At 50.1% G+C, this 23,150-nt stretch overlaps 1 protein-coding gene across 11 annotated transcripts in view; it reads left to right on the forward strand.

Annotated features, from left to right (window-relative positions):
* The window catches only part of RERE (arginine-glutamic acid dipeptide repeats), a 437,697-nt gene that overhangs the window by 407,408 nt on the left and 7,139 nt on the right, over positions 1–23,150 (forward strand). For all 11 annotated transcript variants that reach the window (XM_081215086.1, XM_081215082.1, XM_081215088.1 and 8 more), the window contains 5 exons: positions 19,642–19,804; positions 20,696–20,788; positions 21,307–21,506; positions 22,309–22,470; positions 22,871–22,984. In XM_081215086.1, coding sequence (XP_081071212.1) covers positions 19,642–19,804; positions 20,696–20,788; positions 21,307–21,506; positions 22,309–22,470; positions 22,871–22,984 — 732 coding nt within the window. The remainder of the gene's footprint in view (positions 1–19,641; positions 19,805–20,695; positions 20,789–21,306; positions 21,507–22,308; positions 22,471–22,870; positions 22,985–23,150) is intronic.

The raw sequence follows: 23,150 nt of genomic DNA on the forward strand, positions 1-23,150 counted from the left end.
AGCCTACTGGTCCTGTAGATTAATTTTGGAAACTGTTGACATCTCTAGAGTAGTCATTTGGGGCCTTATCTAGAAGCACAGCTCTGCTTATTTTAAGGTGATTTGGATCATTTTAAAGACTAACCTGGGGGAGAGGGGCTTCATGTCATCCTTCCCAGCATACACGTGGTTTCTAAGGAGTGTCACTTTATAAAAGCACTGCACTTTCCGTAAAATATTACAGCACTCAGGGAAACAGTGATCTCACACCGGGGGGTGGATAAGAGAAGGAGAGGTCTCAGACTTGAGGCCCACCTGTGGTTTTGAAGAGCTCGCACACAGGCGGATGCAGGAAATCAAAGTATGAGCAGCCCAGCAGTGGATATGCCGCGGGGGCTTGGGCGGCACCCCTAGTGTGGACGGACACTCGGGGATGGGAAGGAAGGTGGGAGCAGGTGGAGGCAAAGCTCTGAGCAGAAGCGGTTGAGCAGGGGCAGAGTAAGCCCTTACGCTGCTGTCTGATGAACAGGAGGTACTTGCGTGTGACTTGCAAACTCTCTGTAGAGTTGAGAAACCTTTCTAATATGGCGGAGTTGGAATGATTGACAGTCTTCTGGGTAGCTTTTTTTTTAATTTATTTATTTATTTATGCCTGTGTTGGGTCTTCGTTTCTGTGCGAGGGCTTTCTCTAGCTGTGGCAAGCGGGGGCCACTCTTCATTGCGGTGCGCGGGCCTCTCACTATCGCGGCCTCTCCCGTTGCGGAGCACAGGCTCCAGACGCTCAGGCTCAGTAATTGTGGCTCACGGGCCCAGCCGCTCCGTGGCATGCGGGATCGTCCCAGACCAGGGCTCGAACCCGTGTCCCCTGCATTGGCAGGCAGACTCCCAACCACTGCGCCACCAGGAAAGCCCCTGGGTAGCTTTTGTTCTGGTTAATATTGAGGAGTTAGAAAAGAATCTTTATGAAATATGTGTTTGGTATAAAAATAAGAACGGATGAATTCCCGTGTACCACCAAGCTGCCGGTTGCAGGGGTGTTCCCTCCCCAGTCCAGTTCCCGTCCTGTCCACTCAGAGGCGACCACTCTCCTGAGCAGTTTGCTTTACTCCCCTTCCTTTTCTTTATGGTTTTGCCTCAGATATTTATCCGTACACATATATTGTTTAGTTTTGCATGTTTTTGAACTGTATGTAAATGGAATTGTGGAGGAAGAATATGCTTCTGCACCTTGCTCTTTTCATTCACCTTTATCCTGGGATTCCACTGGGTCATTTTTAGTTCTACAGGGTTTCACAGCATTGTATGAATATAACACATTTTACTTTTCTGCTGTTGACGGACATTTCAGTTTGTTCCAGATTTTTTTGCTCTTGGATACGGTTCTGCCGTCCATGTCTCCTGGTATGTGTGTAAGGGGAATTCTTTAGGGATACCTAGGACTAGAATGTCTGGGTTTTGGTATGCCGATCTTCTCATTTACTAAAGACAGTGATTGTCAGCTGCATATGAGTTCCAGTAATTTCACTTCCTTGCCAACACTTTGATAGAGTCAGGCATTAAAATGTGAGTTTGCAACATCTCAGAGTAGTTTTAACTTGTATTTTCCTGATAACTACTGATATGGGGCATCTTGTCATGCATTTATTAGTCATTTGTTTCCTCTTCCATGAAGGACCTGTGTGTAAATCTTTTGCTCATTTTTCAATTGAATTTTTTTCTTTTTGATTTGTAAGAGTTCTAGATGATCCTTATTTAAAAAACAAAAAATCTGTGTTGCAAATGCACTTCCAGTTTGTGGCTTATCTTTTCATGTTCTTTGCGGGAGAACTAGTATGTTTTTAATTTTTATGGAATTAAATGTATCAGTCTTTATTATTTGAATTTGTAGTATTTAAGGAATCTTTCTTCATGGTTGTAAAGGCAGTCTCCTATATTTATTGTCTTTTAAGAGTTTTATAATTTTATGTTTATATGTCTTTAATCCCCTGGAATTGGTTATTGTATGAGGTAGGGGACAACGTTTATTTATTACTGGCTGCATTGGGTCTTCGTTGCTGCGCGCGGGCTTTCTCTAGTTGTGGCGAGCGGGGGCTACTCTTCATTGCAGTGCGTGGGCTTCTCATTGCGGTGGCTTCTCTTGTTGCAGAGCACAGGCTCTAGGCACGTGGGCTCAGTAGTTGTGGCTCGCAGGCTCTAGAGTGCAGGCTCAGTAGTTGTGGCGCATGGTCTTAGTTGCTCTGTGGCATGTGGGATCTTCCTGGACCAGGGATTGAACCTGTGTCCTCTGCATTGGCAGGTGAATTCTTAATCACTTCACCACCAGGGAAGTCCCTTATTTTTTTTTAAAGTGTACAACCAGGTGTCCCAGTACCATCTGTTGAGAAGTCCAGTCTTTCTCCACTAATTTATATCACCTGCTATGTCAGAAATGAAATTTTTAGAAGTGCGTGAATCCGTTTCTGGGCTCTGTTTTGCTCCATTGGTCTGTTTACTTCTGTACCAGCACCTCACTGTCTGGCTTTAGAAGAATTGTTGACATTTGGTGTGGCAAGTCCCTCACCTTGCCCTTCTTTTTCAGGAATATCTTGGTTATTGGCCCTTTGCTCTTTAAAGTTTTTGGAATCAGCTCGTTGTGCTCCACAACCTGAACAGTTGGCATTTTGAATGAAATTGCATCGAATTGGGTCTCTAGATCCGTTTGTGTTTGGGGCTTTCCTTACTCCCCTTCCTACTTTCCTGACGGTCCCTTCTGGTCACATTATGAGATATTTCTTCACACTTTCCTGCATCCGAAATTGCAGGCTGCCCTTGAGAGGACAGAGAATAATTTCAAAACCTTTGTCCTTTACGTTACGCCTTTGAGGTAAACTTTGCTAGAAAATTTAGCCCTAAGAATTTGGGGCCACTGCTCAATTTGCTGCCTCCAGAAAGGAAACTGGCTCTTTGGAATTCTGCCTTGGCTGCGTTTCAGAGTCAAGTGTTGTGGAGGGGGGAGGACTTGCTTGTGCGGCTTTAATGTCTTTTATGGGACAGTGCTGCACGAGCTAAGGGGAGCTCAGGAACGCTCTTATTAGTAGTGAACCCACATGTGGGAAGTAGATCTTGGCTTGTAATTAGAAAGGTTCCTGGGAAGTTTTCTTGGCTCCATTTTCATTTATACAGGGCACAGCAATTTTTTTTTTTTTTTTTTACTTTTTTTAATTGTCTTTCTAACTCAAGAATAATTTTTAAGGAGAGATTAGCTAACTATAGTATCACATGTTTTCTTAAATATGCTGATATTTTGACCGGTTGGGACAGAAATGCACCTTAAATTCATGAAAATTCCTTTGCTTACCTGCTTAGAAGCTTGGAAACTGCTGCTACTTTGCATTTCTTTTGACTCCTCTGAACCAGGATTTTTGGGGAGTAGAAATCTTCCCTTCTGGAGATAAAAGCTCACCAGGTAGCTGATCGGCCTCCTCAGTCCATGGGTTTGTGTTGTCTTGTGTTCTGTTGTGTTGTTTTGCCACCAGGAGCTAGAAGTACAACATTATCTGATATTGTTCTTTTTTTTTTTTTTTTGCAGTCTGATATTCTTAAGGGTCCTTTTGGCACCCATGGAATTCCTGTATCTCCTTTGTGAATTAGCATGAAACAAGGTTTAATGTTTCTCAGTAACCTGTCCCACTAGCATTCGATTTTTAGGAATTTGTCTAGGCGTTCCTTGTATCGTTTTTTGACTTCCCAGGGGCTGTGCTTTTCCCGGGGCTTCCTGAGGAGACCTGACCCTCTGTCTGGGCAGAGGGCAAGCAGGCAGGAAGAGACTCTGAAAGGAGGGTCCATGGACATCATTAAAGTCATTTAATGACGAGTCAGCTCAGTTATTATAAGTGGCAGGTATTGGTATTATTCATTCAACTATTTATGTGTGTAATTGCTTTTGATTTGATTTCAGACAATGAATGTGTTCAATCCTAAAATAAAGTTAGAACATTTGGGAGCTACATTTCCCCCTCGGCTTCTTCTGAAGGGCAGCGGAGGCCCAAGGCCACACTTGACCTAGTCTGGCTGGGAATTCCAGGAATGGAAGGTGGTGGGTCCGATCCTGGTGCCTGGCAGGAACAGCTTTGAGGAGCTGCTGTCAGGCAGGCAGGCCCTGGAGGAGAATGTGGGCAAGCGAGACTTGGCGGAGGCTGCTTTGGGGTCATTTTTAGAGTGTTGTTGGAGTGATTGTGGTCATTTCATCAGTTGAGAAATGACATGGCCTGTTGATGGCCGGTTGTTAACCTCTGTTACCTGGGAGCAATAGCCACATTCCATTATCACTCCTGCCCAGGGGAGTGAGACATAAAGTTTAGTTGGAGTTTACTAGAAATTAAGTCATAGAACTAAAAACATACAGCTGGACCGCTTCATTAGCAGCCTTTTCGGAACAGTCAAGCAGAAGCATCCAGAACTGTGCTTCCTGTCACTAGAGGGAGCCAACGGAAATGTCTTCAGAGCATCTGGTTGTGACCTCAGAGCTTTTCTGATCATACGTGACGAGAATTTTTAAGTGGTGCAAATCAGGCCAGTTTTCCTCTTATCTGGGGCTAGTATATAGCCTTGTGTCTCTGCTGTTGTCTTCAGTAGCTAACACTTGCTTCTTTATTGGCTGCCATATGTGAGTCACTGTTGAAATGATTGCTTGAGTTCCCAGGGGAGGATCCCTACTTTTAATTATTAGCACTGTGTTAGGATGTAGGTGCTTTAGTACCCCCAAAGCATCTAGAACAGCACATTAATTTTCTGGACATATCAGCACAGTCCCTTTAGTGGGAGAGCATTGTAGAATTGACCTGGTGTCCCTAGGGGAAAAAGTTGGACAGTGGGAAGAGGACACACGTAACTCAGAAGTAGGCTGAACTTCACAGACATCCCAGCTCACACATTCCCTGATTACACAGCACGGAGTGGCAGAGAGACAGCCACAACATGGAATAGATTGTAGAGCCCGGACCCCCCCGAGTCAGTGGGCCCCAGGGATGCTGTGGGGTGATACAGCGAGTTGTACAACGTTTTTTCCATCCTCAGCTCAGCATCAGAAACATAGATTCTTGGGGACGGAGGGGAGGGCAGAAAAAAAGAAAAGAAACATAGATTCTTTCTAGCTTTAACTCTTGGAGAGTCTTTTCAACTTTCTTTCTGCTTAAAGAGTTTGTGATCTAAGCCAGCAGTTTTCATTCTGGGGTTTGGGGCACTATTATATTCCACATTTTCATAAGAGAGTATTTTTAAAGTTCACTAACAAAGTTCACTGTAATTAACGTTCTTTGGCACTTTTAAGAGTGTCATGAAGTTAAATAATGGGGTGTTGCAAGTCCCCCAAGCTGGACCTTTCCAACTTGTCTGTTAAAGCTAATTCTGCATTGAAGTGTAGGGACAACTGGTAAACCCCAGAGTAGTCTGCTGCAGAATAGCAGGTCCATTCTCTTAGTTCATTCCTGCCGAAATGTGTAGTGACACTACATGTTCTCATTCTCGTGATGATTATCTAAGAATGGAAGCTACTGCTGGGCAGATACAGGACTTTTTCAGTTGCCTCAGTGAGGCTTTTAGGTAAGTATATGTTCTGGTGGTTCTATTTGGGAGCTTTGGGGAGAATGCTGACCTTTGACCTGTGCTGTCTTTCGTACCATGAACTTGCCCAAAACACCATTATCATTCGCTACGCCTAGCATTCCCTTATTCTCTGACTATATAAAGTGTCTAGTCTTGGGGGGAACGTATTAGAAGAAGGAAGTCAGTTACAGAAACCGTTCTTTGGAAGATTGTTTTTTTAATTCAGTTAATTAAACTAGTCCTTTAAGTTGAACTTAGTTTTAAGTTTCTAGTCCTTTTCCCAAATGGAAAGAGAATAAATATCATGGCTGTCATTATTAAGCATATGTGTCAGGCCCCTCTTAGGCATTTCAGTCCTAACCACAGCCTTGTAAAGGAGGGAGCCATTGAACCAGCCCTAGTTTACAGATGAGGAAGTAGAGTTTCAGAGAGGTTAACTAGCCTTCCCGTGGACACATAGCTAGTCATGGAGGACTGGGAGGAACTCAGCACTAGGTGTGCTGGCTCCTAAAGCCCATGTGTTGCGTTACTGGTTTCTAGGTTAGATTCTGGCTCATTGTACTGTTTTGGTTTGTGCTGAACCTAGGTTAATGGGTGCAGGCGAGAAGTGGTCATTTGTGGCAGAAGGTGGTGACCTGGGATATGTGGTTCTAGTTTGGCCACACTGGTGAGGTTTCTGGCATTACCAGGGCTCGAGTGTGTGCCTGTGGCTCCCAGGGATGGGCATGGCCAGCCCACAAGTACAGCGAGTTCATCTCTTAGGCCAGTGTAAGCATTTGAACCATTCAGATCCCTGTTGCTTCTTGAATACAATTGTACTCTTTAGCCAGTGCAGCTCAATTCTGCTTTTTTTTTTTTCTGAGTCAGAATTTTTAAAAATATTTAATGCTTTTGCTGTTTCTAGAAATGCTGAGTTTGCTTGCTCTCTCTTTCTTAGGACTTCGTGTTTCGTTTGTGACTGTGATACAGTTATTTTCCAGTCAGGCAAAAGAACAGGCATTGTAGCTGCTACCACCACTGGGACTTTTTGGTTTGTTTCAGTGTCATGACCAACAGTTAAGTATCTTTTACAATAGGCCAAGCACTGTCTGAAGTGTTTCGTATGCATCAACTCTTCTTAATGTCACAGTTCAATGAGTGAGGTGCTGTTCTCCATTTTTAAAATGGGGACCAGGGCCTGAGGGATGTCTCTTTGGCAGTCCTGCTCTCTGCCCCGGCTCTGGCTGCTTTCTCAGCGGAGTAGGGCCCGGTGGCTATGGGCTCAAGCCCGAAGTCGCCTCACAGAGAAACGTCTACCTTTCTGTTCTACTTCACTGCAAAGGGTTTTGACTTCTTTGGGGAAGTGAAGCAGAACTGGATAAAGGCCGTTTCTGAGGCTTTCTGCAACTGGAAACTCTTTAAGATTTTAAAGCTCTTGAATTAATGAAAAGTTTCTTGACTTTTTAGCGTCGTTTCTGGGACTCAGGTTTAGGTAATAAGAATGCAGAGCTCATCTGTCAGTGTCCTCCCTTTGTGTCACTTTTTGTTACAAAAGCCCAGTGCCCAAGAGTGACCTTTTAACAACACGTGGGGCACGAGGGAAAAATTATTTCCCAAGAGTGGGCCAAGAACACCTTCACGTCTCGGGCCGGTCTCAACATAAAGTCGGGAGTGGTTTGGGGGACTTCCCTGGCGGTCCAGTGGATAAGACTCCACGCTTCCAGTGCAGGGGACGCAGGTCTGATCCCTGGTCGGGGAACTAAGATCCCACATGCCGCGAGGCGTGGCTAAAAAAAAGGGGGGGGAGTGGTCCAGGTATCCCCCGGGAGCACCCCTCACCTCTTCCTGCCACACCTCATATCAGTCCAGGGGAGAGGGGGTAGCTAGAGTGGGGTGAGTGCAGCCACCCAGGATGGCAACATTGGTGATTTGTCTCCAGAATGAGATTGTGGGATTTTGATGCACACATAAGGCGTGCTGATTATAAGTTTGCACCATGTCACCCAAGAGGGAAGAGATCCCAGTCAGCCCTAGAGAGTCGTCCCTACCATACAGTTTATTTCAGAGATCTGGCTCCATCCAGCGTTTTAAAGACATGGGTTAGATGGCCAGGGAAGCTTCCAGCTCCCCTCTGGGCCGTCAGCCCCACGGTGGCAGCGTGATCTTCCCGAGCCCCTTCGGGCTGGGGATGCTGCCAAGGGAGCCTAAGGGACCCCTGAGAGGACTGACCCACCCGTGCGCCCTCACAGGCTCTGCACCCGCAGCGGCCTCCCGCGGGGGCGAGCCCCCCAGCCCCCGACAGGGAGCCCTGAGGAGGCTTAGATAGGAACCTGGGTGGGCCGGCGGCGCGGGGAGCCCTCCGAGCCCACACCCCATGGGCTGTGGCGAGGGATCCACAAGTTCTTTTCGTAAACTACAGCCCAGAGCCCTGGTGGGTCGCATGCGTGTGTTCTGAGCTATAGCGAGCGCGTTCGTGTGAGTCGCCTGCACGATGCTCGGAGACCCCCTGGAACCCGGAGCAGCTGTGGTCACGGAGCCCAGCACACCTGCTCGTCCTGGGAGCGCAGACTGAGTGACCTTTCCTTCCTCCGATGGCAGCCTCGTGGGGGGTGGCACAGGCTGTTTCCTGGGGGGCCTCGGGGGGGCGGGTGCTTCCCTCATGTTCTGCCGGCAGCCATCTGTCCATCCTGTGGTCCCCTTTCTTCCCACCTCGTCCACCCAGGTGAGCTAAGTCTCCTGCACCCCAGGCATCTGTGAGGTGTTCTAGACTTGGGCTGCTTCTCCTGGGTCGTAGTGAAGGCGGTGATGAGGAAACCCATGTGGAAATCTGCCACCCAGAGCTTCTAGGATCAGCTGGGCGACGTGGCCCCCACTGGTAGGGCCTGCGTGGCCGGTTATCTCACCGCTTTCCCACGCTGCTGCTCCTCTTTGCTACTCTCTTTACCCCGCCAAGCAAACTCTGATGTCCTCCGCCTCCCCTGCTGGCGATCTTCTCACAGCTGGAGGAGTTTGAGGTCCCCTCACCTCCTCTCCTAGGAGCTCACCATGAAGGAACAGGCACAGGAATTGGGGGGGACACCTCAGCCGGAGCAGCTTGTGTGTAGAGAGCTGCTGACCCCTCGGCCTCCTCCTTCATGTTCTTTTGTGCTAAAAGCTGCTGTGAAGCAACTGCTGGCCACGTGTGAGAGACGGGAGCACAGAGAAGCACAGGTTTGGTTTGCAAGCTTGTCTGGATTTTTCGAAGATCTTTACCTTAGGTTAAATCCAAAATTCAAGTGAAAGACATGACACGTTTCGCATCTGGGATGCTGTACTGTAACTGTGTTTTTGTGCTTTGAAGAGCAATCTTTGCTTCTGTTCCTTTTATTAAACAAATGTGATAGAATGACAAAATTAAATACCCCTTTCCCTCCTTTCTTTGTAATGAGGAAGTCTATCCTTTATTTCAAAATTCAACTTGCAGAAATTGATTGTACTTGGTAATTTGCAGTGAGTCCCTAAAAAGCATAAAATAGAAGAAGCAGTGTTGCTGCAGTAGCTGCTCTCGTTCCCTGGCAGTCATTACAGGTTTTCCAGTACAAACACATTGTCTCCTGACTGTCCCTTCTGAGCTCAAAAATGGCTTTCCCTCCAGCCCCGTTATTCAGTTATCACCTCGGGAAATGCACAGATATAACTGATGCTCCCTTTAAAACATCCTGTAGCATGCCACCCTCTCCCATCCTTCATCTTTTGTCCCATTCCTGTCATTAAATGTTACATTGCCAATGTATATTTTATAGGGTGACCCTGGCGGATGTCACTTTGATACTGTGCAGGGATAATAAGATTGCACAGACAATGAAAGGCCGATAAATAGAAAAATGTTTACGAGACAGAGAATGGCGGTTTTAACAGTTTTATGGCTTTCTTTTTCCCCTCTCTCTTCTCCCCCTTTGCTGGTAGAATTGTGGTTTTGTTACAGGAACTAGAAAACATTAAGAAGCGTGATGTGGTGATGGACCCAGTGGCCGTGAAATCCCAGTTGCCCTGTTGCTGAACTCCAATAAAGTGAATTCAGGAAATAATGAAGTATTCAGCTTGTGGGAAAGAAAACTGATTTCAGTGAATGAATTCTTGAGGTTTGGGAGGCCCTACAGAGAAAACGAGACTCCTGGTGTTGACGTTATTATATTTAAAATGTTAACAGTCTGTATTTAAACAAACACTCCAGTAAAACCAAAATTAAGGCCCCCCCCACCCAGTGGGCGCTTCTGCGGGGATCCGTGTCAAGCGAAGGCGGTTGGTCACGTGCTGTGCCAGAGGCTGGTGTGGGCCCCGCACGTGGCTGGGAGCCCTTCAGTTCCGGCTGGGCTTTAGACCAATTCGTGATGGTCTTGATCTGTGTCTTCAAATGAGTCACTTCCAGATCTGTTACTTACGTTTTGTTACTGTTGTTGTTTTTGGTGAAGTGGCAGAACCTTCTGCGGGCGCTCAGTTGGTGGTTTAATGGAGCCGCCTGGGGAGGAAGCAGCAAGAGTGGAGGCTCAGGAGCTCCCCGCAGCGGCCCATGAGTCACAGTTGGAAGTCGCTCTTTAATTAGATGCCTCTAGCTCGAAGTAGTTTGGAAGGATGCCCTGTAGCATGTGCAGAAGTCTTTTCTTGAGGGGCTCTACAGGATCTAAATTCTCAAGCTTCCTCGGGGAAGGAAGAGTCACTGCTTTGGGGTGAAGAGGTGTGTGAAGGCCCTTTGCTCGGCACAGGTCTGTGACATTTGTAGCCTAGAGTGAGAAGTGGGCAGAGGGCTTCTGTAACGGGAGCCCCTGGACAGCCCGAGGCGTGGCGAGCAGGTCAGGAGGGTGCCCATGGCAGTGGGCCACCAGAGTCCGTCCAGTCTTGTCCCTGGTGTCTGTTCTTGGTATGGGAAGTAGGACGTGTTTCTCTGGGCTTGTGCATAATTCTCATTGTGCACTCGTGCCTACCAAATGTGTGTGTGACCTTGGTCCCCCCAAGAGTTGCTTCGGGCGGGTGCGGTTCTGTAATTCATGGGTGGGGTGGTGGAGGAGGGGTGTGTTTCTCCCTGAGGTGGGAAGGCCAGCTGCCCGTTGTGATCAGGGATGCACAGGGCTCTTCTGTGCTCTTCAGCCACCACTATCCAGGCTCCAGTTAGCAGGTTTAAGATACTATAGAAATGAACTCTGTAGATCAAAGATAACCCGAATTTGAGCCTCTGACTTGCTGTTTCCCCTTACTTCATAGCAGAGTGGTTACGAAGAGAAGACTCTGGAGCCAGACCCCCAGGGCTGCCAGCTGAAGCTATGACCTCTTCTCCCTGTGGCTTGGTTGTTTCATTTGTAAAGCAGGGGTAATGAAGATATGAGGGTACTATGAAGATTAAATATATTAAAGTATGGAAAGTGCATATTTATAGTGCTTAGCTATTGTTATTATAGGTTTTATAGCCCAGTAAAAGGTGGTTTGTTGGTTTGTAAATAAAGCTACTGGTGAGGAAGTGGTGGCGTTGGATTCCTAAGCCCACCCTCCCGCCAGCCCTGACGCCCACCTTTAGAGCAGCTGCTTCCAAGTGACCACGCACGCGCAAGGATTCAGTTTTCACTGCCCTGTGGGAAATGAAAAATAAGAACAATGTAGTCATTTTGCGTAACACTAAATATCAAATTAAGGAACCCTTATTTGGAGATTGTCTATTTCTTTTCTGAAATAATGGTGAGATCAGGCAGTTATTTTCGGTGACCTTACTTGGCAAAATAAAAAGTTGGCAATCTTGCTTCCATTTCTCAAAAGTTTTACCCTTTTAGTGTTTGTTTCCGTTGAATTTTAGTTCTCAAGAAATACTCATTCCGTCAGATGTTTATTGAATACTCATTATATTCAAGATGTTGCCCTAGACCTCTGGGGTGGGTCCCACAGATGAGGTGGACATCGACTTGGGGAGCTGGACAAGCTCATTCATGGTTGCAGTCGAGGGAGAGCCTGTGTGCACAGCACGGAGGAGTGAGACGACATTGCGATGGCTTCGTGGTTGGGGAGAAGGGTGAAGGAGGGCTTCGAGGAGAAGACGACATCTGGGGTGGCCGGAGCCCTGAGTGGTGAGGAGGACTTGGACCGGACGTCAAGGAGACAGAGTAGTGAGCGGTTCATGGGGCTGCGTCCTGCCAGCAGCAGGAAAGCACCGGGGAACAGTGAACTGGCCGTCGTGTTTGGCATCAGCCAGAGACCATGAGAGGTGGGGAATGCAGTCAAAAGGTCTTCTGGGGACAGAGGGAAAGGCCTGGAGGAAGCGGCGAAGCAGCTGGGCATTTGTTCTGTAGGCCTCGAGGAGCTTCAGTGATTCAGAGAGGAAAGTTGACGCGGTCAGAGCTGTGCTTTGGGAGGACTGACCTAGTCTCTGTGTGGGAGGGGACAAGCCAGCCCAGGACCGCAGGTCTGGACATCCGCGAGAAGGTGTGGGACCAGAGGTAGGATCTGCAGGTGGCCGAGGTCAGCAGCTAAAGAAGTGTAGAGCTTCGGAAATCTCAGTACAATTTTGAGTTTAAAAAACCCAGATCTATTCCCATTCCTTCACAATGTTCACATGTAGTGGTGGTAATTGTTTAAAAAGAAAAGAAAAGAAAAGCATTTTTTCTTTCCTTTACCCTGCACAATTGAGATTTTAAACAGGGGCAGCAGAGTGCCTGGTTCAGGGATATCTCTGAGTGTCTTCACATGGCCTTGTCGTTTTAACCAGTTACACCCAGGAGGCCTTCCCGGACTTCCAAAGTCTTGCCTTTCCTCCCTTCCCTTTGTCTCTCCAGGAAAGGAGCCGGATGTGGGTAAAGAGGGTAAGGAGGGTCCGTCCGGAGCCTGCCCCGAAGCAGGATACCCCCTCGCGTGGGGCTTCCTCCTGCGTGGCCCGCTAGGTCAGGAGGCTGTGGTTTTCTGCTGCGCGCCTTCAAGCATGTCATCGTCCTCCCAAATGCACTCTGAGACCACAGAGGTGGTATTTAACGATTAGCAGCCGAGCCAGCTGGCTGGGGGCTCCTTTAGCGATTAGGGGATTCGGTTGGTTAACAAAAGAAGGAGCCCAGGGCAGCATTGCTTTAATTACCAGAGTTGTTGCTGGAAGACAACCAGTTGCCTGCTGGAAAAAGATCTGTAAAGGTGGCTGCCCCTAAAGACAGTGGACGGTTCTACCCAGTGCCCGGCTTCTCACCTCAGATGTTCTAAACAGTTGTCAGATTCAGCCCCTGAATCCTCAGGGAGTGAAGGGAAAGAATGACTTGCCTGGGAGTCTGTGCCAGGAAATTTAACTGACTTGCTTCACTACCCTTGAATTAGTAGTTTTTGCCAAGAAACAATGCAGCTGTAATTCCCAGGCAGAGGTGGCCATGGAAATCAGAGGGCCTGAGCTCGGCTCTGGTTAGAGCAGCTCTTCCCAGGAGACACGTCCCAGGCAGGCTTCCTAGCACCAGCTCTGGTGGCCACGGTGTCACTTCCGGGGGCCCTGGGTTGGGGAATGAAGCAGCTCGAAGCAACTCTGTGCCATGTTTCCTTCTCCCTCCTGCCCCACTGGGTTTGGGGCCTTATTTCATAACTACTCATTGCTTCCTGGACCTTCTCCCTGGAAAAACACACTTTTTTTTTTTTTTTTTAAAGCTTTAGATCTCTCCATAGTGGTGGGTTTCTTCACCCGTTTTACCTGGACCACCAAAGAAGGAGCCAGATGGCGACTGAAGGGCATTCTTCAAACAGAAGTTTTAGCAGAGGAACACCACTCTGATGCTAATTGGCCATCGGCATGCTGACTTAAGGCGTTGTGTGGAGGTCACTTAGCGGTGCTTGCTCCACAAGTTAAAATACTCATTTAGCGTCTGAACAGTTAATAATACGTCTTAGAGAAATAAGATAATTTCTTCTGAATGCCTACTTTCTAACCCCTGCAGTGGGGTGTGTCAGTTGCGTGTGAAGGTCAGTTGCCACTTCGTGGGGCCTGTCCACCACGTTGTCTGCTGACTGTGGTAGGTGGCCTTGAAGTGCCTGTAAAATAGCTTCAGAAGAAACCGTGTTTATAATGCCATCATCATGAGCAGCTCCAGGCCTGCCGCTCCATCCCATCTCTTCTGTTGTCCCTCCCAGCCCTCCCCCACTTAGTAGGCAGTGTTTGGCCAGGAGAGGAGGGTGCCTGTTGAAACTTTGGTAAAGGAGAAGTTCCTTTCCCCTCACCAGCAGAAAGGGCACTTGTGGGCGCCCCCCACTGGGTACCTCCTGAGGCTGGTGCCGGGCACTGAGTACGGTGCAGGGACCGGGTTCAGTTACCCACCTGCCTCCCTGCGTGTTCTGGAAGCAGGAGACTGGTTTCCAGGGCCTTGCTTAGTACAGCTTAACAGAAGACCAGTGGGCATCGTTGTTTTCTGCCAGTTCACAGAACCGTGTTGTCAGAATGGAAGAGAAAGGAACACTGTTGTGTACCCTGAATGGAGAGCGAGGTGTGCGTGTACAGGGTTATTTACAAAAGACGGAGGCCTCCCTTGGCTTGTAAAGAGAGGACCTGATCGTAGATGGCAACCCTGGACTCCGTGTGTGGGCGGGGATCCCTGGACCTCATCTTCCACCACCTTGGAGGGTTGAGACTTCTGTGTGATGGTTATAGCAGTAATAATTATGTGACAGTTGCAGCCAATGGGACTCAGTCTTGGCTGTACCCTTAGGCTTCAGTAATGGGATCAAAATAATTGACTGCCTGTTCCTGCCTCCGCACTAGCCTCCCAGAGGGCCCGTGTCTGGGGAGTTCGTGCTGGGCTGCGGGGAGAGAACCCGGGGCGTGGGGAGCTTGCTCTGTGATGGTCCTGGGGACAGACGTGCTCCCTGACGACGAACCTTTGATACTTGAAGTGCCTACAGCGCCTTCCTCTTCAACAGTCTCTTATATGCTTTCATTTCCCCAAGGTCCTTTAGAGAGAAGACATGTAGCTCATCTTACTTCAGAGAAAGAAATTATCTTGTTTTTTTAATTGAAGTCGAGTTGATTTACAATGTTGTGCCCATCTCTGCTGGACAGCAAAGTGACCCAGTTACACACATGCAGACATTCTTTTTTTTAATATTCTTTTCCATTATGCTTCACCACAGGATAGTGAATATAGCCCCTGTGCTATACAGTAGGACCTTGTTGTTTATCCATTCTTTATTTTAATATATATATTTTATTTGTTTGTTTGTTTCTTTGTTTATTTTTGACCGCGTTGGGCCTTCGTTGCTGCGCGCCGGCTTTCTCTGGGAGATGACGTCAGCCCCTTCCTTTGCTTCTTTGCCCAGGCACTAAACCAGTTTAGTTCCTTGAGCCTGTGCAGTTCTGCCCCGAGACGCGAGGCGTGTTGACTGTGAGACCTTGTTGCGGGATGAGGTTCGAGCACTGGGGACAAAATGATCGTTACAGGCCATTCGTGTCGACAGCGTTTATGCCTGTGTGTGTGCTTGCAACGCAAGCAGGAGCTCATTTGCAAGGCTGCCTTTGTGGAGCTGCCTTTTGATCAGTGATTGCCTGTGTTAATGTTTCAGTAAGCTATTGATTTCTGCAACAGCTTTTGTTCCCTGAATTTATGTGCAGTGGGTCTCCACAGCACACGCTATGCATGTTTGATTAAAGTTCAATTGACTTCATTCCTGGTGAGGCCTCGAGCTGCTTCGCTCCCTATTTGTAGAACGAAGGCTTTCCCCGACATATTCTTTTGTTTGTGCTCATGACCTAGCCACCCATGCAGTCACCAATATACTGTTTCTAATCCTCCTAGATTTGCTCCATTCCAATGTTTAATCCCTTCCTAGACATTACAGTGGTTGAGAGGCAGCTGATAAAACCTGGTCTGGATTTTTTTCTTTTTCTTTTGTAGTCAACTCATTGATGTATGGTGTGCTTACCATATAGATCATAAAAATGCACCCACTTGAAGTGCACAAGTTCAGTGAGTGTTGACAGCTGTATACATCCATGTAATATACATCCATGTAACACCACCACCGTCGATGTATAGAACCAGCCCCATCACCCCAGAAGATCTCTGTTGCCTACCCCTCATGCTCCAGACTCCAGGCGACCACTCATTTGTCTTTTCTGGAATGGAATCACACAGTCTGGATGCACCCTTTGGTGTTTGGCTGCTTTCATTCAACATGATGTCTTTGAGATTCATCCATTGGTTGTATCCCTCAGTAGTTTGTTCCTTTTTACTGCCAAGTGGTATTCTTGTGAGTGGGTGTACCATAATATGTTTATCCGTTTTCCCGTTGAGGGGCTGTTTGACTTGTTTCCGGTTTTTGGCTATGAAGAGTAAAGTTTAATGAACACTTGTATAAAAGTCTTCGTGTGCACATATGTTTTTATTCCTTTGGGGTAAACACCTCGGAGTCGAATCATTTGCTAGGTCGTATGGTACCTATTTGGCTTTCTAAGAACTGCCAAACGGTTTTACAAAGTGCTTTGACCATTTTACATTTCCACCAGCAGTGTATGAGATTTCTCGTCACTCCCCTATCTTCCTGAATTTTGAAATTTATATTCTTTCATTTTAATGTCAACAGTCCTTCAGACTTGGTCATTTTGATCCTTGGTACTCAGATGGTGGAATCTGTTCTGGGCTCCTTGTTTAAAAGCTGTTTCTATTTTATTTTATTTTATATCTGGCTGCGTTGGGTCTTCGTTGCTGTGCGCGGGCTTTCTCTAGTTGTGGCGAGCGGAGGCTACTTTTCGTTGCAGTGTGCGGGCTTCTCATTGCACTGGCTTTTCTTGTTGCGGAGCGCAGGCTTCAGTAGTTGTGGCGTGCAGGCTCAGTAGTTGTGGCGCACAGGCTTAGTTGCTCTGCAGCATGTGGGATCTTCCCGGACCAGGGCTCGAACCCGTGTCCCCTGCATTGGCAGGCAGATTCTTAACCACTGCGCCACCAGGGAAGTCCCCATGCCATCTTTTGATACCATTTGAAACTCCTTCAGAACATTCACGTGTGAGACATAGAAAGGATCCCTCATAACCGTGTGAGTCAGTAGCGCACACGGACCAGGGCTGTGCAGAAACGTCAGGGCGGCTCTTGTTCACAGCCTTCACGTCAGACCGAGGTGTGACAGAGACGCTGGTGGTCGTGCCTCCCCTCCAGGTTTCTCACCCATTTTTGTTTCCTTCCACCATCCGAGGCCTCTGTCACCCTTGACCCCTAAAACAGCTTCAGCTATAGGTGGAGCTGGGAGGAACAGGAACCACTTTGGATTTCCTCATTCTTTTTTCCAGCCCTGGGATTGGGCCATGGTTTACTGCACCAGCTGCCCTTTTGAACTGATGAAGCGCACCACTCTGACACAGTGTTTGAAGGGTGACACTGACCTCCCTTGGCTTCTGTTCTGTGTTTTCTCGTAGGAAAACCAGAGCCAGGTCACTTTTATGTCAGCACAGGTCTCTTAATCCCCTAGTGGATTTATGAGTTTGAGCCTGCCAACAGCAAAAGATCAGTATAGATAAATGACTTTCCAAGTCAGGAAGGTAGGAAGTAAAGAGGCAGAAGCGGGAGGTTTCTTAGATCGAGACCTTAGGGGCTCAGGATACTCCACTCACCATGGGGACCATCGTACAGCCTGCATTTGTGGTCTGACATGTAATAGACAAGGTAGGAATCCAAGGACAATTCCTACATTTTCCCTTGTTGTTCAGTTACCATCTCATGGAACTGAAAAGGGGGTGGGAAGTGTCCTTGGTGGCTGGTTCCTGGCCTCCTTGGCCTGGGGTCGTGCTTCATCTCTTAAAACACTGGCAGTCCCTAGCATTTCGTTCAGTGGTGCTTGGAAAGACTAAAGCACAGCCACAGCTCCAAGAGATACAGGCTGTAGCCTTGTGGGAGCTGGTCAGGAGTCCTTGAATCACAGATCCTTTAAGGGTCTGATGACAGCTGTGGTTCTGTGTCTTAGAAAATGCACAGAGATGGGACTTCCCGGGTGGCGCAGCGGTTAAGAATCCGCCTGCCAATGCAGGGGACACGGGTTCGAGCCCTGGTCCAGGCAGAGCCCATGTGCCGCCCAGCAGCTAAGCCCGTGCGCCACAACTCCTGAGCCTGCGCTCTAGAGCCCGCGAGCCACAACTACTGAAGCCCACGTGCCTAGAGCCCATGCTCTGCAACAAGAGAAGCCACCGCAATGAGAAGCCCGTGTACCGCAACGAAGAGTAGCCTCCGCTCGGCGCAACTAGAGAAAGCCCGCATGCAGCAACAAAGACTCAATGCAGCCAAAAAGAAAAAAAAAATGCAGAAAGAATCCAGCTCTCTGGAGATAAAAATAGAATCTGGGCAATAAAATAAAGTCTAACCTTTTTTTCCTCAAAAAAAAAGAAAAAAAAGAATCCAGCTCTCAGTAGCGAGTACTCAGCACACGTGCGTCACCTGCTTTGCGGAAGCCATTTCCCCACCTCAGATCCGCCCACTCTTCTCCCAGCTTACTTGCCGTTGGGTTCCCAGGCCGTTCCTTCTGGGGGTGTGTTCATTGAAACCTCATCTGACTGGGCACTCCACCAGCCCCAGGAGTTCATTGTGTGGTACCTGTGCTTCTCTGTCTCTTTCAGTCTCGTCAACACTGTTCTTTCCAGCTAGACCTCAGGTCCCTGGAGGACAGGATCTTCGCTTCTCTTTTGTGGCCCCTCCATTCACAAGGCAGAGAGCCTTCTGTGAGGCAGGGTGGGCTCTGGCCAAGTAGCTCCCACCTTCGGATGCGGGGCACACCACCACACACCTTCTGCCTCCCCCCTGCCAGGGACACGTCCCAAGATACCGTCTGTCAGGTTAACTGACTTTCTACAGTATTGATTTAATTAGGGAAGATCAGTGTGATTGAGGCTCTCTTACTGTTTTAACTGGTTTTTTAAAAAATAAATTTATTTATTTAATTTATTTATTTTTGGCTGCATTGGGTCTTCATTGCTGCACGCAGGCTTTCTCTAGTTGTGGTGAGCAGGGGCTACTCTTCATTGCAGTGCACGGGCTTCTCATTGCCGTGGCTTCTCTTGTTGTGGAGCACGGGCTCTAGAGCGCAGGCTCAGTAGTTGTGGTGCACAGGCTTAGTTGGTCTGCGGCACGTGGGATCTTCCTGGACCAGGGCTGGAACCCGTGTCCCCTGCATTGGCAGGCAGATTCTTAACCACTGCACCACCAGGGAAGTCTGTTTTAACTGTTTTTTAAACATTCCAGGTAGAGGCACTTTATCTTGGGGTGTTTGTTTTAAGAAAACAGTCCTTTGTCAGCCAGGGTTAGTGGAACACACCATACGACCGTCCCCCCCCCACCCCCCCGTGTGTGTACACGTATGGTGTGCCCGTTGAGCCCCTTGGGGCTGGGAGTGCCAAAAACACTTTTTTTTTTCAAGTTGCACTTGGACTCATGTCCACTTGCTGTTTTGTTTAGAAAGATGTCTTGCCTCCCTTTCTTTTGGGCCATGCATGAAACGAGGAGCTCCTTTGGCCTGAAACACTGACCTCGTGACATGTGGCCTTTCATCTCCACCCAGCGCCACTGTGTGCTGTGTCCACTCTTAATCTTTCTTGCCAGGCCCCGGTCTCGCCTTCAGCACCCAGTGCCGGCTGGTCCGGGGTGGGCATTCGGCTGTAGAGCATTTGCCTGGGTTTGGGGTCTGCTCTTCCTGACCTCCCTCCTGGCCTCGGTTCCTGCCACCTCAGTCGTTTGCTTTGGTTTCTGGAATGGTCGAACTGGCCGGGTATTTCCGTGTCGCCCCTGTGTGGATTCACTGAAACGCTGTGAAGAGATCATCCTCTGTGTGTGCACCCATGCACATACACACACACAGCTGGAGGGCAGGGATCTTCCTTTCTGTCAGTGATGTATTGATGCACCTCCAGTGCTTAGAATAGTGGCGGCATCTGCACATAGTAGGCACCCAGCAGATAGCTGTTGAGCAAATGAATCTAGAAGTTAACGCTCCAAGGGGCTGGCCCCAGTGGCCTGGCAGCTCTGCAGGTGTGTCTTGAGGGAGCGCAGGCCTCCGGACAGCTTTCGTAAAGCCAGCCTCTGCTCACGGCGCAAGAGGCAGTGCTGGGACGAGCGCGCTTCCCTCACAGCCGGCCCTTCTTTCGTGCAGGGAGAACTGATCACCTTCTACTACTACTGGAAGAAAACCCCGGAAGCAGCCAGCTCCCGAGCTCACCGCAGGCACCGCAGGCAGGCCGTGTTCAGGAGGATTAAGACCCGCACTGCATCCACGCCCGTCAACACGCCCTCCAGACCCCCGTCCAGTGAATTCTGTAAGTGGGGGCTTTGCCTACGCAGCCACATGTCCCAGCTGTGGGTGGGCCTGCTTTCATAGGCATCCCTGGCACAGCTCTCGTGTGTGTGGGGCGGGGAGGTACAAAGCCTGACCTAAGTGTCTCACTGACTCGGGGGATTTGGTAGGGAGAGTTTTACAAACTATTCGTACATTTAGATTTTCCTTAAACTCAACATCATCTTTTACAAAAATATAAGCCTTGGCCTTGGCCTGAGGCGTTATTGATGACTTCAGAGGACGTTTTCCCTTAGCCGATGGTGTACTGCACTTGTATTGGGTGCAGTACGGTCAGATTAACGTTTTCTTCTTTTTCCTGCTACTTTATTGTGATTCTCCTCTTGGTCCCCTGTGGCTTGCAATCTGATACGACAGTGAAGCCCACACCTTCTTAACCTCTGAAAACTAGAGTAGTGCCCTGGGGTTCTGCCCTGGCTCAGGGCACTCAGCCTGAGGGCCGCTTATGTTGCTCACGCAAACAAGAAATAATCCCATAGGGCCGGAGGGGCTAGGGCTTGATGGAGAGGGAATTCCTCAGGATGTCAGGGAGGGCGTCGCAGGTGCACTTTGCCCTGTTCACGTCCACCAGCTGTGGGCATCAGTGCCAGCCACCCCGGGACTGAGGGGTGTCAGCAGCCCCCCGCGGAGTGGCAGGGCAGACCCTCGGGTACCCCCCCTCGTACACGAGTTCTTCGTTCTGACGACTGGCCCTGAGAAATTCAGAGTGGTCCTTTGTGAACAGTGCCCCACCCAGCCTGCTGGGCCACTCTGACTGTTGGCTCAGAGCCTGGGGCAGGTCAGAGGTGACGGGTGGTCTTGGCCCAGCATGATGGTGTCTCCCCCCACCCCCTTGTGTGCGCATCATGCCCAGTGGACCTGAGTTCAGCCAGTGAGGATGACTTCGACAGTGAGGACAGCGAGCAGGAGCTGAAGGGCTACGCCTGCCGCCACTGCTTCAGCACCAGTAAGTGGGGCGTGGTGGGCAGGGGGCCCTGCGCTGGAACGGCCAGGCTCGGGCACTTCCGGTTCTGCACGTTTGGGGAATCGAATCGGAGGCCCGTCTGGGCAGTCAGTGACTTGACATTCGCATTGTCTTCAGGGTTACTTAGGAAGTTGAAGATCTTTGTTTTACTTGACTCTCCTGTTAGCGTTCAGGATGGAGTGCCGCCCAGTGGGTAGGACAGGCTTGTTCGAGGTCGGGGCCTGTGTTCCCTGGGAGCCTGCTGCCAGCTCTTCCGGGGTCTCCTGAGATGAGGCGTGGGTGGTGGGTAGTCCTGAAGTCCTCTCCCTTCCAGGGGGAGAGCAGGGCGACACTAGTACCTCTGTGGTCTGGGTGACACGTGTTTGTCCAAGCTCAGCGCTACATGGTTCTCGTGACACCGGGGTCAGCTGAGCCCATGGAAGGGCCTCCCTGCTCCGATGTCTGTCCCCAGGGGCGCTGGTTGTTGAGGTTGGCACCCCCGCCCCTCTTCCCTCGCACAGCCTCCAAAGACTGGCACCACGGGGGCCGGGAGAACATCCTGCTCTGTACAGACTGCCGCATTCACTTCAAGAAATACGGCGAGCTACCCCCCATCGAGAAGCCCGTGGACCCCCCACCATTTATGTTCAAACCTGTGAAAGAGGAAGACGATGGGCCCAGTGGGAAACATAGCATGAGGACACGGCGGAGTCGTGGCTCGGTGAGTCCCCGTGGCCAGGCAGCCAGACCGCTTCTCCAGGTTCCTAGCAGGCCGGGGGCTTGCGCCCATGAGAGGGAGGATGGTAGGTGTTTTTCATTTCGGGTAGAGAAACAGACCCCCCGAAGGTGAAATGATTTGCCCGAAGGCATTAATTAGCTTTTTGCCTGTGGGGCTGGGAAGAGCCCTCTGTACTCTCCCTCCCTTGCATCTTCCTTGGGGAGCTGGTTGACCAGTGTGAATTGCTGTACCCCTGTCTCTTCTGAGCCCCCATGGCTTTGCAGAAACATGCTGAAGGCCTGGTGGTTTTAGGAGCTGAGCTGCATTATTTGACTGCTCATCTCTTTGGGTCACTTCCGTCCTGTCAGGTGAAATCAGCAAGTGTGTGTGTTTGGATCTGGTGGGAGGGGTGGGCGGTTAATGTGGAGCAAACAGAAAGGGTGAGGTGACTTCAGGTGTAACTGTCCCTCGGGGAGCTTGTGGAGTAGGGCTGCCCTCCCGACTTCTGCCCTCAGGCAGGCTCGCCTCATTCAGTACAGTCCCTGGAGACGAGCGCTTCGGGTGTGAGCTGAGAATCGCCCTCTTTTCCATGTAAACCCGCCCGTTCACCCCCTCCTTTCTTCGCCCCGTGGCGACCCCCGTGCAGCCAGGGACAGCCAGGGGTCCCCGTGGTTGGCCAGGGGCTGGGATTTGCCGCGAGGCTGTTGGTGGACCTGCTCTGGAGGCTCCTGCCTGGGAGCGGGGCTCAGGTGGCCGGCGTGGGAACTGGGGCCCAGTCTCACCAGCCTCCGGTTGGGGTGGGCAGATGTCTACACTGCGCAGTGGTCGGAAGAAGCAGCCAGCCAGCCCTGATGGTCGCGCCTCGCCCATCAACGAAGACCTCCGCTCCAGCGGCCGGAACTCCCCCAGCGCCGCCAGCACCTCCAGCAACGACAGTAAAGCAGAGACGGTGAAGAAGTCGGCCAAGGTGAGGTGCTGGGCCCACCCTCCCCTTGAAACCCGGGCTGCTTGAGTCGGTGCTCAGCTTCCCTGCGTCCCTCAGTCACTCGTGGAGCCTCCTGGGCACCATCAGTGCCTGGGCCTGGGGCCTGGAGAATGGGGGTCCATGCAGTTCCCAGCACAGACCTTTGGGGGCCACCTCTGCCTTGAGTTTCCCATCCCCAGATACTTGTTCCTTCCTGGGCCCACTGGCCTCTTCCAGAGCTTACTTGTTTTGGGGGATGGAGCGTGGCGTGCGGGGGGCCAGGTGTCAGCAAGCAGTTGACACACACACACCCCCGCACCCCACCCCCCAACCCCCCCGCCCCGAGGCTGCCGGCCCATCCTCCCTCAGCCTGAGTCTCCTTTTGTGGGCTTTCCCGCCTCAGAAGGTGAAGGAGGAAGCCTCGTCCCCTCTCAAGAGCACCAAGCGCCAGCGGGAGAAGGTGGCCTCTGATACGGATGAGGCCGACAGGACCAGCTCCAAGAAGACAAAAACCCAGGTGAGATTTGTGGCTGAGCCACGCTGACTACAGCTGGAAGCTCATGTCCCTTGAGAAGCCCCAGCCCAGATTCTCGCTGGGCGGAGGTCGTGTCCCGTCTCCCAGGGAGGGGCCTAGAGAGCGGCCCCCGAGACTGGCCGGGTCCAGGCAGGACCCGTGGTCCCCG

The sequence above is a fragment of the Mesoplodon bidens genome (genome assembly GCF_964165515.1).
Source record: "Mesoplodon bidens genome assembly, chromosome: 2".
NCBI classification, from domain to species: Eukaryota; Metazoa; Chordata; class Mammalia; order Artiodactyla; family Ziphiidae; genus Mesoplodon; species Mesoplodon bidens.